The following is a 14,178-nucleotide window of genomic DNA, read 5'->3' on the forward strand; positions in this document are numbered from 1 at the left end:
TTGGCATGCTTGTGAAAAAATGGATTGGAGCTGAGGAAGATTGCACTTTTGTTGTCAAATAAGAGGAGAGATGGTTGTGGAATAGGAACATGTAGATCGTAAAAGAGATGTGTAAGACAAATAATTCCAGCTGCAATATGCGCAAGAACATGATACTTAGATTCACAACTGGAACATGATACCGTATGTTACTTTTTAGCACTCCAAGAAATCAAATTGTCTCCCATATAAATAGAGTAACCAGAGGTGGAACGATGAATATCAGGACAACCAGCCCAATTAGCAAAAGAGTACCAGGAGTAGCAGATAGGCGAAAAGTAAGGCCAAAGTAAATGGTGCATTTGACATAGCAAATAATACGCTTAACAACAAGAAAATGATCTTTAGTGGGAACATGCAGGAATTGGCTAACAGAGTTGATCGCATGGGCTGTGTCAGGTCGAGTGATGATCAAATATCGAAGGGCACCAACGAGAGATTTGTAAAGAGTGGGATCCGAAAATAGAGATCCATCAACAAACAGATGTTGTGAAATGACCATAGGCGTTGGAATTGGTTTGCTATCAAGTAACTTAGCTCGAGTAAGAATATCTTGTGTATGTTTTAGCTGACTGATAAATAATCCATCGATAGTTGGCGAAGCTTCAAGGCCAAGAAAGTAACTAAACGGACCCAAATCTTTAGTTGCAAACTCATAATTAAGCTCACGAGTGAACTTGGTGATAAAATTTGTGTTGTTGCTAGTAATAATTATGTCATCAACATAAAGAACAGATATATAGTGTATGAATGCTTATGAAAGAAAAATAGAGAAGTATTACCACGACTGCAGGAGAATCCAAGTTGAGTGATAAAGGAGCTGAAGCACTGAAACCAAACACGAGGAGCTTGTTTGAGACCATAGAGAGCTTTCTGCACTCGACAACCATGATGAGGAAAACGAGGGTCAATGTACCCAGGAGCCTGTTCCATATAAACATTTTCAGTGAGTGTACCGTTGAGGAATGCATTCATGACATCAAGTTGGTGAAGATGTCATTTGTTGGTCACAACAATAGAGAGCACAACTCGGACAATAGTAGCTTTTACCATAGGGCTAAAGGTTTCAGTGTAGTCAAGACAAGGGACCTAAGTATAGCCCTTGGAAACGAGGCGTGTTTTCTCGATGGATCCATTAGGCAGGTATTTGGTTTGAAACACTCATTTGGAGCCCACAATATTGGTGTTGGCAGGTATAGGGACTAAAATCCAGGTCCGATTATTTTGCAGAGCTTGAACTTCTTCATCCATGGCAGCAAGCCAAGCAGGATTCTTAGCGGCAAATTTGAATCCTTTAGGTGCAATAGAGACAAGGAGAGCGGAGAGAAGTCCAACGATTGAAAATATTTAGCAGTAGGGTGGTAGAATCTGTGGCAGCAAACTGAGGTAGTGGCATGAGGGTTTCATCTACATAATTGAAGAGATTTTGACTTTCCAAAAGAGGAAGAAATTGGTTTTTCCATAGGAGGTTTGTTGTGGAAGAAAATTTAATGGTAATCATATGGATGAGGGTATGAAAAGGAAGCATACGAGAAAAGGATTCAGAGGCCATTTTTTTTTAAATCTTTGTGAACAGAGTTGGGTTCAGGTTTGAACCACAGACCAACCTGGGGTTCACATGTGTGGGTTGCTTTACCTGTGGACTTTATGATCTTACCTCTTGGACTTCAATTTTTTTTGCAAGATATCGATGTTGGTGGTCCCTCAAAAATTAAAATTGATGCAGAGAGCAAGGTGCCGATCAGAGGAGTGTGGCGAGAGAACAAGATGCTGGTAGGAGAACTATCGATCTTAGCAGTGGCAGCAACTTGACGGTGCCAAGAGCCACGACAGGTCGACGACGACTATGTTAGTGCCGACAACTATGAGAAGGAGGAGGAAGCCATGGGACGCGAGTGAGCGAGTTTTGCAAAAACAGACGGAAGTTACGGGACGCGATGATGACGAGTTGGCGGAGAAAGGAGATGCGCCCGATGGTCTTCATGTCGGACAGTTATCTGATGGGTGGCGACTATGGTAGTGCGCAGAGGTGGGCAACAACGGCAGCAGGGCAACGATGCGCAGAAGAGAAACTTCTCACCAGAGAAAATGGTGATAAGAGAAACAGGAGATCGACCTACTTTGATACTAGGTAAATTTTTAATGAAAATTTTTTATTCACCATGATTATAACTTAACATTACAAAGGTATTTATATACAAATTTGATAACGGAAGAATACTATTTTTGGCTCAGTGATCCGTCGGTTTCGACTGATGGAAGCCTGGTCTGCAGGCTTCCGTTTCAATGTTGTTCAATATATACGATATCAACCTAGATGGAGATCACGACCAGAGACATGTTGGGTATTTCGTTCATCGGGAAAAAAAAGATGAAAAATCTAAAACTCAAAATGAGATTATCTGTTATCTGTTACTATGCTAAATTGTCAGAGGAAGAAAGGCACGTCATCTTCGTACTTGGAGAGAGAGCTTTCTACAAAATCCAAACTCGGACCTAATATAGACAATTATGAACACAGTTCGATAAGATTACAACAAAAAGAAGGAGAAATCTCAAGTTTAATTCCAGTCTCACCAACGTTGGCTTCTGGGTCGCCTGTTGAAGCAAATGAACCAATAACACCTTTGGTGTAAGTATCACAATAAGAGAACAACTCCTCCTCGTACTCTCTTCATTGTCTCCTACAAAACAACCATTTCTTTTGTCAAAGCAAGCAAATTGTGCAGACTTGGGTTTTGATTTCCTGGTCTTACATCGAAATGGGAGTCGATGTATTTAACGAGCTCCAGGCTTTCTCTGATGACTTCATTGTTGTGCTCCAACGTAGGGACCTGTATAAGTATAATATCACAATTTTCAAAAAAAAAAAAGTATTTATAGGAGCTATAGAATGTGCATGAAAGGGTTGATTAAAAACATTATTTGGAGGATAAAACTCGAACTAGGGAGGCCTATCTTGAAGGTTGAGAGGTACCAAGTTAATGGTATGCTTCCAAGGTAGAGGGAGAAGAACAATATAGGTTACAAAAGATAAATGGTGGTCGAGATGGTAAGGAATGGTTGAAGAACAAAGACCTTATAATTTCGAACAATCCATGGGCGTCGAGCAAATGGGCACTCATAAGATATATAAAGCCTTTAAGAGAAATTGAGATCAGTTACAAAAGGCAGGCAAAAGAGAAAGAAGAAGACTAACAAGTGAAAATAAACCAGAAATTATCGACAACTTTTAACTATTTATAATAATTCTCTTAGGAGGTGTTAGTGCATGCATAAAAGTGAAATTGTACGTGATTACATTGTCACTTGACCTGAACAGGTTAGTACGCACATCAGAGGTGAGTTCGAGTGGATAAACCCATTCATTCCCTTATACTTGTTCTTGAGTAAAGTGGGTGAATCAGGATTCCCATCAAAATCTTGGCTCATCCACTTTCCCTCGCGTTGACGCTCTCTCCTACCCTCTCGCTCTCAGCCTCCCTCGCATCGTTATTAATTTATATTATATTAAATTAGTGATTTAATAGTGATAATTAAAATATTGTTAAAGTAAACATTTGATCAAGTATTTTTTTAATTATTTTATTTTTTAATAATTAATTATACTAATATTTTTAGTTTTTTGGAAATATATTATTAATTTATACTACGTAAAAATCTATCTTGTGTTATTAACAAAATATTATATTTTACTTATTATATTAATTATTTTTATCACTATATTAAATTAGATATTTAAGAGTGATAATTAAAATATTGTTAACATAGGCATTTAATCAAGTATTTTTTAATTATTCTGTTTTTATAATTAATTAAAATAATAATTTTTTATTTTTTAAAAATATATTATTAATTTATATTACATAAATTTTTATCTTATGTTATTTATAAATTTATTTATTATATTCATTACTATTATTTTTTTACTTTTTCTTTATCTATTTTTTATAATTAATTAGTGCACAGTTAATTTTCACATGTAATTATTGTATTAATTTAGACTAAACAACAATCTATCTTAATTTATTAAAGACATATTTTATTTAGTTAATATATTTTAATACTACATTAAATTACTTATTAGGGTAGTAACCATGTTTGTTTAGGTTAATTATCTGTTTAGATATATTATAAAAAGTAACTCATTCCCTTGGGGGGGTTAGTCAACTTGAAGTCCGAGATGAAGATCAATCGCATTACACCCTTCATCAATTTACGTCGTTAGTGGAGAGCAGATGACATTTCATCTGGATGTTGGGGATGAAGTGGGACTTCATCTCCACGTTATAAAAAAATTCATTTGGTTTTCTACCCTTTTTCCTATTCTTCCAGATGATGGACGCGCGTTGCGACTTTTTTTTTTCCTCCCTCCTCGCACCCCCCTCTCTAGCATGTCCTCATTTCCATTTTTTCCTCCCTCTCTCCTGCACCCTCTCTCTCGTATCCCTATGCCCCCGACGTCTCTGCTCCCTCTCTTCTTTCAGACTCTCCTCTCCAACCTCCGTCTCTGCTCCCTCTCATCTCCGACCTCCGTCTCTCGGTCTTCTCTCAAACTCGCTCTTCGTTTTTCTCTCTCGTCTCCGTGCCTCCCTCTCTTCTCTCGGACTCGCTCTTCGTTTTTCTTTGTCACTTCTCCCTCTCTCTTATCCCTCTCGACCTCCCTTTCTTCTCTCTCTTCTCCATTTCACCGTCCCACTCCCTTCTCTCTCTCACTATTCTCCTTCCCCCAAAATACCTTCCAATTTTGTTTGATTTTCCCATTTCGATTTTGATTTTCTTCAATTTTGACATTTAGGCATCGATTGCTTAATTTCTACTTCTATTAGGCATCGATTTTTAAAGAACACCATATATTATCAATAAATTAATAACTAAATGTATTATATTCGTTTATGTTATTTTTAACAATATTTATTTATTTTTTATGATTAATCATGTGCACAGTTAATTGACTCACGTAATTAAAGTATTAATGTACAATAAACAGTAATCTTTAACTAATATAATATATAATTAAATTAATATATTTTAGTTATACATTAAAATTTAGTTATTCGTGTAGTAATAATGTTTATTTTACCTAATTTAATATTTAAGTATTATATTTTAATTAAGTATACTTTACAAGTTACTAATTCTCTCCTTTTCTGCGTTTTCCTCATTTGGGGGCACTAAGACTGAAATTGTTTTCCAGTGGACATGAACTTGTCCACACTAACACCCATTTCGAAGATGAAGATCATGTAGATGCATAAGATGAAGATGAAGATGAACTTCAAATTTCCAGTTTGTTGACTAACCCCCCCCCCCCCCCCCCCCCCCTTTGTTTACACTATATTTTTCATTTTGGTCACTAACACAGGAAAGTGTTTTCTAGTAAACTTCATATCTACCACACTAACACCAATAAGTGATTCACTTTCACTCTTGGGAGGGGTATCATCATTTACATCTACTTCAAGTTCAAATTCAAATTCAAGCGAATGATTTAATTAAATTTCAACTTCAAGTTGGGTGTTAATGAGGACTAGTTCAAGTGGACTAGAAAACAATTTCTAGTGTTAGTGCCCCAAAATGAAAAATATAACCAAAACAAGAAAATTAGTAACTTGTAATAATATACTTAAATAGAACATATATACCTAAATACCAAATTAACCTAAACAAACATGGTTACTACCCTAATAAATAATTTAATATAGAATTAAAATATATTCATATACTAATTAATAAGATATTATAGTAATTAATATACTTTAAAATCGAGCTTTTTAGACAAGCTTATGTCAAACAATTTTAATAAAAAATATTTATTTATTTATGATTTATAAACATGCTTTTATATAAAAAATAACTTATCAAAAATATTATATTCAATTAATAAGCGCTAGCATCTATTTATAAAGCAATGCCAAACACAGCCTAAAATAACTCCACAATGGCTTCATCCAAAATTTGAGCTTCTTAATGGTTTTGGATTTTCTTAAAAAAGAAAAATGATGAGCGTTTGAAATGCAGCATTAAGCATGATTAATCCCTTGAATTAGACTCACTAATAAATCTGAATGAAGAATTAAATAATAATGCACACAACATAATTTACATAGTTAGGGTAGAGATCTATTTGCAAAACCCTAGAACGATAAACTTGTCTTTTTTAGGTTTACCTTTCATAATAATTTTTTTTTTTTTTTCATTTTTCATGAGTATCCAAACATGAAAAACTTATTTTTCTTCCATTTTCTCTCTCATTTTTCATGGACATCCAAACAAGAAAAAAAAATTCTTTTATTTTTCTCTTCGTTTTCTTTTCTCCTCTTTCTATGTTCCAAATTTATCCTAATCTTGTGTCACTATGTAACATGAAGAGATCATCTACTGCATTGCCTTTAAGAAATTTTGATGTATCATTCATCTTCGTATCATTGAAATGTAAGGAACGGAGGTGTAAAGTTGGTCCAGGGCACATCCCAAAATGATTAGCCAACTGAGAAAACCTTTTTATGAGTACCTACTCTAATACCATATAAGATTGGGTCCAAGATTCATCCTAAAATAACTAGCCAAACTTAGGAAGCTTATTTTCAAACTAATAAATTTAAGATATTTGTACTTATTAATCTATGTGAGACTATTCCAATTTAACATGGTATCAGAAGAAGGTCATATGTGGGCATCCACCCAAAATTATCTACATGCCACCACGTGAGGGCCTCCACTCAAATTATCCATGTGCCTACACGTGAGGAGGAGTGTTAAAGGATTGTTCCACATACATTAATGAGTATAAAGATCTTGTATTTATTAGTTGGGAAAAAAAGTTTCCTAAATGGTTAGTCATTTTAGGATAATGCCTTGGACCTAATTTAACATGGTATCATAGCAAGCCACTCAGTATGTGGGCCTCCACCTAAATTATCCACTTGTAGAGCCACAAAAGAGAGCAGACCTATACGTAAGGGGGAGTGTTAAAAAATAGTTCCTTATGGATTAGTGGATACAAATTTTTTGAGTTTATTAGTTGAAATTTTTTTTTTTTAAGTGACTAATCATTTTGGGATAGAGCCTTCGACCCAAATTTAACATGGTAGAAAGGAAACAAAAATTTAACACGGTAGAAAGGAAACAAAGAGTCTCCTCTACCGGCTCCACCGTGTACTCACCGTAGATGATCCCTAGGTAACAAAAAGTGGCACTCACTCCGGTGAAAGAAAGTAAGAAAGTCTTCTCTGCATTCTCTTTCACGTTCCCTTCTCAAACCCAATCCCGATTAGGCTTCGGAAACACAAGGCAGACATCCGGAGCTTAAAAAGCAGCTCTTCGACTTCAACAAATCAGATCCCAAGACTAGTTTTCCACGTTCCTCGTCTTTTCTTTCCTCCTCTAATCATTTCATCACCTTCTCCACAGCAGTACTAATATCATCCGTCTCACATTTGGACGATGGCTACTGGCCGGCATTTCCACCAAACCCAGAAAAGGGAACAGGGAACGCGAGCACTGAATCTGCTGCTGCATGGCATTTTTTCATGACAGTCGCGTCGTCGACTCTCACATCAAATCTCTCAACGAAACGAGCGTCGTGAGGTTATTTCCGTAATAATGAGATGTCGAACTCTCTTCTGTGATTCGGGCTGAGAAGTCCTCATAAGGAAGATGAAGCAGTGGAGTGACTGGAGTCTGTGTTATTGCCTGGGCAAGAAATGAAGAAAGAAGAAGAAAGATATCGTGAGGCCACTCGAGTCCCCAAGTCAACGATGAACGATTGACATGCCAACGTGCACGAAGCAGACACGTGCATGCGGACAAAACCACACCGTTTGTATCCATTTATTCCCATCCTCTCCACCACATCTTCTCTTAAGTAAAAATTTTTCCATTTCAAGCTTCGTCTCACTAAAACCCGCACGTCTTCTGCTACTCCCTCCCCCAATGGACGAAGCAAACTGCAGCGAAGCCATACTCGCAGCTCTCCTCACGCTAAATCCCACCCAGTTTTGTAACCTCACACGCACTCTCGCCTCCGACTCCCTCTTCCAAGTCCACCGCCTCTGTGCCCTCCTCCTCTCTCCTCCTCGCTTCCAGCTCACTCTTCGTTACATCGACTCCCTCTCCCTCCCCCAAAAAACCCACCTCATTGCTCGCCTCCTCTTGAGATCCCTCCAAACAATCACCCGTCACTTGTCCGACGATCACAGGCACGCCCACCAGGCCGGGGCGCTTGGCGGCGCACGAGACTACGACGCTGGACTGCTGTTATATACTCTCTGTCAGTTATCCGACTCCGAACGACTGAGACTCGCCGAAGCTTCAGATTGGCGGGTCGCTGTGGCGGACCACGTAGCTAAGGAGGCGCTGAGATTTTCTGGCCTCGGGTTTGGTGAGTGGGCGGTGGTGGGCCCGTACGTCGACGCAGCCATGAAATGCCGGCGGTTTATCGAGGCGGCAGGAGATGGGAGGGAGAAAGGAGAGGGGAGAGCGGCGGCGTCGGTTGTGGTGTCGATTGGTGAGAGCCCTGTGGGCGCAGCCGCCGCCGGGCGGGAGTGTGTGATATGCAAGGAGGAACTGACGGAAGCGTGCGAGCTGCCTTGCTCGCACGTGTTTCACTGGTTCTGTATTGCGCGGTGGCTGAGGAAGAATAACACGTGTCCGTATTGTAGGCTGGAGCTGCCGACGGATGATGTTTTCTGCGAGATCCAACGGCTGTGGAAGCTTGTTGTTGCCCGGAATAAATTAAATCTATGCGAAGATTACTTTTCTAGGAGGGCTTATTAACTGGGCTCTTATGGTTTACGCCCATTTTGAAATAAATTGGGCTTCCTGTGAATCCTTTTGAAGCCTCTTAAGAATTTCAACGCTACAAAGGAGCATGGGCACTGCGGGCTTTTTCTTCAAGCCCATAGGATATTTAAGGGTGGTATTTGCATTATGTCTAATAAATTCGATTTATATAAATGTCAGATATGAAAACACAAAATGGCACAACCGTAATTATAATAACAAAAAAAAAAAAGTTAAACCTCCCATATAATCCTCTGATATCGACTTCTATACACGAACTTGGTTTGAACTTTGTTTACTCTGAAGGATCTGTTAAAACTTCCTTGATCGATTAGGTTCGATTTGTAGCTAGCATCCACTAGATATTTAATGAGAAAATTTTACCTTATATTATGTTCAATGACTTCAAAAATAGGAACAAAATATGAGCAAAAAAATTGAATAAACCGCTATTTATAAGGTGGTGAAGGTGGTTCAACTACCGCCTCCCTTGTTTCACCCCTTGACTAAGTAAACATACAAAGGGAGAGGGCCAAATAGCAAGACTCATTTGCCACCTTTTAAGGTGGACCCCTTCCCACATTTCCATATGTCACCTAAGTGTCACTTTTTTTTGCCACCTTTTGCCACCTTGTTGTTTATGTAACAATTAGGTGGTGCTTAGGTAGTACCATCTTTTGATTTGATCTTAGTTGTGGCTCCACACAATCTACCTTATCTTGACCTCTAATCAACCCTGATTTTGATCGAAACCATGGTTTTCACCTTTGATTGACCCTTTAATTAAATCTTCATACTTTGCCTTTTGAGAAGTTTGACTTCGATCATCGATCAACTAGTGATCTAGTTCTTTCAATCTCGACCATTGATTGATTTAGATGATCTGGACCTTCCAATCTCAACCATTGATCGATTTCGATGATCTGGACCTTTCTAATTTTAGAAATTGAAATCATGTTTACAATAAAAAAAGTAGAGATTCATTGTATTTCATGTTTGAATATTTAAATTAGCCAGCAAATGTAGTGCTTTTTGTCTGTCTTATTAACAAACAGCAACTGGGGAAGCTCCTAGATATAGTTTCATGAAGGACATCTATAAAATCACAATTACTAAAACTAAGTGCTCAAATTCTCCACAATATGAAGTGCTTTACAACAGGGACCTGTCAAGGTCATACTTGCAGAAATACAAATATTTTTTTGAAAAAGTGAACCAAAATAAATGATATCAATGAGAAATTTCAATCAGGAACCAGTTGCCTTCGTTTCTGAATGATAATTAAGCAGTTCACTTGATGATATGAACCTCCATTTGAACCTGTCCAGTATCAACAAATCCTCTCACCTCATTGTCCTATCCCAGACAATGTTTGAGAACAGCAGTGAATCTAACAAGTGTAACCCTCTACCCAAATGGCTGCAAAAAAATTTCTTGAAAAATGAAGGCTTCTGTTCTTTGCAACGAAAAGGTTTAATATTCTTTTTTTTAAATTCTAAAGAGAAATGCAGAATGAATATACTTTGAAAAATCCCCATCACTTCTTTGATGCAGCACAGGCTTGTAAATAAACAAAAACAGTATCCAGTACATGCTGCTGACCTACCCAACAATAGTTTTCCATCACTCTCTTCCTTCAATCAGATTGTCCTCAAAGTAACATGTTAAGACATCAAGTCCTTAATTAACAAATCTCCTGCCAAAATCAATAACATATCCATGAATGATAAAGCATCTCGCGTCCCAGTCGGAATAAAGTGAGTGAGAGTAATTATTGACCTTAAATTGTTAGAACTGGAGAATTTAAGTCATTCTTAGGGTCTATTTGGAACCCCATGGAAAAGAAAAGAAAAGAAAATGAGAATTTGATCATTATCTCATTCTCACTAACTATTTTTTGGAATAATAATGATCAAATTCTCATTTTTTTCTTTTTTTTTTCTTTTCTAAGGGTTCCAAACAGACCCTTAGTGAAATAGAGGAAATCATATAGCCAATAGAGCATGTTGAGCTGATGAGGCCCATGGTAAGCTTCATTTTGTTTAATAGAAACAATCTTCAGAAGCTACCTAGCTCCGGTGATCACCACCACATGGGTTAGAGTGGTAGCGCCATTCGGTTTAGACGATCAACTTGACACAATGTTGCTGCTCAAAACTTCTAAATATGACCTTCACATCTAAGTGAAAAAGATCTCGTCAACACATTCCACGTTAGATACATAACCCTCTTCTCTCATCAACCCCAATAAACTGTCTAAAATCTCATAGATCTCCTCTGACTTCCAGTTAAATGTATCACTGGCCATAAAGCTCATCATACCATAAGTGGTTTCAATCCAGCTACAGCCTGGGACTTTATTCAAGTCCATACTCTTCATCTTATCCCTAACCTTTTCAGCCTCTTCCCATTTTCCCGCTCGTGCAAGTATATTGGCAAAAATAATATAGTTCCCTGTGTTCTTGGGTTCAATCTCTAGTAGGTGATCATAAGCATACTTTCCAACTTGTACATCACAAGTAATTGCTGCACCATTAAGTAGAGCTCCCCACACCTTTGCATTTGGTTCAACAGGCATCTTAGAGACCATGTCCACAGCTTCAGAAAGCATCCCAGCACGGCTAAGGGTTCCTACAAAACATGCATAATGCTCAACTGTTGACTCAACTCCATAAAAGGACATACTGTCAAAGATCCTTTGAGCCTCTACTACTGCACCAACATGGGCACAAGCCGCCAATACTGCAGTAAACGTGACAGGATCTGGGTGGATACCACCCATAAGCATCTTGCTAAAATAGTATAGAGCTGCATCAGCGTCACCATGGGCCGCGTAAGCAGAAATTATTGCTGTCCAGACAATAACACTTCTAATTGTCACCCCCAAGAAAACCAGTCGTGCCCCTTCAAGGAAACCACATTTTGCATAAACATCAATCAATGCAGTTCTGATGTAAATATTTCTATCATAATCATTTCTTATTGCATAACAGTGTATCTGTTTACCGCCTATCAAATTTGAAAAGTATGAAAAGGTCGGAAGAACACTTGCAAGTGTAACAGAATTTGGACGAAAACCCTCAGTCTGCATTTGCATGAGAAGACCAACAACATCAGTGTAACAACCATTCTGGACCAAACCTGAAAGCACAGCATTCCAAGTACTCAGATCTGTTTTTCCCATCTCTCTAAACAAATCCATTCCTTCCTTAACACACCCATAATTCATATACCCAGAAATCATTGCACCATATGTTACTCCATCTCTCTCATTCATCTCATTAAATAATTCTCTCGCATAACCTAAGCTGCCACATTTAGCGTAGAACCCAATTAATGCATTCCAAACTGAGGCATCCATCTCAATTCCATTTTCAATCGCAAACTTATGTACTTCCATTCCAAACATCAAATCCTTCAATTGTGAACATGCCTGTAGAATACCCACAACCGTAATACCATTGGGTAACAAACTTGTTTCCTTTGTCATTTCCTCATACAATCTTAGACATAACTCCCATTCACCACTCTGTGAGTACCCACATATCATTGCATTCCAAGACACAATATCCTTCACATGTATAGCATCAAAAACCTTTCTGGCCAAACTGAGCTCACTAGTCCGAGTGTAAAATGTGACCAGAGCATTGGAAACAAATACATCACAGTCAAATCCATGTCGAACAGAGAATGCCTGAATCTCTTTCCCTAAACTGGTTCGCAGAAAAGGCCATTTATGAGATGAGAGGGACTTCAAAATCGAAGTCAAACTGAAATTGTCTGGTTTGACAGTCAGTGTTACGGCGGTCATCAAGTAGAATAGCTTAATTGCATCAATGTGTCTGTCATGGTGGGAGTAAGCAAACAGCATGGCATTAAAGGAGAATGTACTTTTACGGGGAATATCATCGAACAGACGTCGTGCTGCAGGTATATTGCCAGACCTGGCGTAAAACGAAAGGAGCTTCGACCCAAGGAAGTTATCTGGAATGACATTGAGAAGGAGTAGTCGGGTGTGTATCTGCTTTGCCGGCGAGATGAGGTGGTGGTCGGAGCAATACTGGATGAAGTGGCCGCAAGCTTGACAGTTTATGGGGTAGTCTTGTTTGGTTAAAGCAGCGAGGGCGACTCTGAGAGTGCCATTGGTCGCGAGAGACGCTTGGAACTGAAGTTGTGTCATCCAAGCGAAAGACGGTGCATCGTGGGTGAACAGTACGGCTACGACATGGGTGCGATATCTAGGGGGGTTAGTCAACGAGACGAAAATTTGAAGTTATCTTTATATCTCTTAATTCAAATTTATTTCATTCGAATACATTAACATATCTTCAAACTTGGTGTTACTGCGGACATCTTCGTATATATTAGAAAATAGTTTCTAGTATTAGAGTCCTAAAATAAGAAAAATATAAAAAACAAGAGAATCCTTAAACCCTAATAATATATTTAATTAAAATATAATCTTGAAACCCCAAATTAGGTAAAATATACATTATTATTACATGAATAAGTAATTTAATGTATAATTAAAATATATTAATATACTAATTAATTGAATTAGATATTATATTATTTAATGATTGCATTTTATTATACATTAATATAATAATTACGTGAACCAATGAAATACGCATATGATTAATTATAAAAAATAAATAAATAACTTATAAATAACAAAAACAAATATAATAAGTTCAATTATTAATTTATTGATAACATATGATATACTTTAACCTAAAAATGAATGATTAAACAAGAAAATTTGATCTAATCATAACTTTAAAACACTATATATTTGTACGTATTATTAATTAATAATATGTTTCCATTAAATTTAAAACCATTGATTTTATTAAATAAAAATAGTTTAATTAAACCAAAATAATTGATCAAATGTTTGATTTAACAATATCTTAATTACCACTATTAAATCACTAATATAATACAATAATTAAAAAATAAATAAAATAAATAAATAAAGAATTATTTTATTAATAACAGAAGATGGTTTTTTACGTGGTATTAATTAATAATATATTTCCACAAAATTGAAAATAATTAATTGATCAAATGCATATTGTAACTATATTTTATTTACCAGACTTAAATATCTAGTTTAATATAGTATTAAAATTTAATAAAATAATATATAAATAAATATACAACTTCATTAATAACCTAAGAAAGATTATTCTAATAATGAGTTCGTGCTTTTAGTATTAAAATCATCAAATTACAAGTTTAGTACATTAGAACAACATATGTTCAAAAGCAATAAGATACAATCATCATTTATCATTCCACATGCAAGTCGCTATGTCATCTCGAAATTGTGTAGCTATTGTGGATTCTAAT

At 36.9% G+C, this 14,178-nt stretch overlaps 2 protein-coding genes across 2 annotated transcripts; one reads left to right on the forward strand and one right to left on the reverse strand.

The window, feature by feature from the left end:
• The first annotated feature begins 7,974 nt into the window (after nt 1-7,974).
• LOC137965376 (E3 ubiquitin-protein ligase SGR9, amyloplastic-like) lies at nt 7,975-8,817 on the forward strand. Its single transcript, XM_068811675.1, has one exon. It carries the CDS (start codon nt 7,975-7,977, stop codon nt 8,815-8,817), a length of 843 nt encoding a protein of 280 aa, XP_068667776.1.
• A 2,012-nt stretch (nt 8,818-10,829) lies between these two features.
• Nucleotides 10,830-13,015, reverse strand: LOC137966596 (pentatricopeptide repeat-containing protein At2g37310). The gene has a single exon (XM_068813270.1). The coding sequence runs from the start codon at nt 13,001-13,003 to the stop codon at nt 11,003-11,005; it is 2,001 nt and encodes a 666-aa protein (XP_068669371.1). The 5' UTR covers nt 13,004-13,015; the 3' UTR covers nt 10,830-11,002.
• Nucleotides 13,016-14,178: the final 1,163 nt, after the last annotated feature.

The sequence above is a fragment of the Aristolochia californica genome, unplaced genomic scaffold, assembly GCF_029961685.1.
Source record: "Aristolochia californica isolate CCGP_79_NKW_82.1479 unplaced genomic scaffold, dmAriCali1.0.hap1 SCAF_5, whole genome shotgun sequence".
Taxonomy (NCBI): Eukaryota; Viridiplantae; Streptophyta; class Magnoliopsida; order Piperales; family Aristolochiaceae; genus Aristolochia; species Aristolochia californica.

What these genes read in the sequence shown, in the direction of transcription:
- LOC137965376 (XM_068811675.1), top strand. Translation starts at nt 7,975, where the DNA reads ATGGACGAAGCAAACTGCAGCGAAGCCATACTCGCAGCTCTCCTCACG.
- LOC137966596 (XM_068813270.1), bottom strand. Translation starts at nt 13,003, where the DNA reads ATGACACAACTTCAGTTCCAAGCGTCTCTCGCGACCAATGGCACTCTC.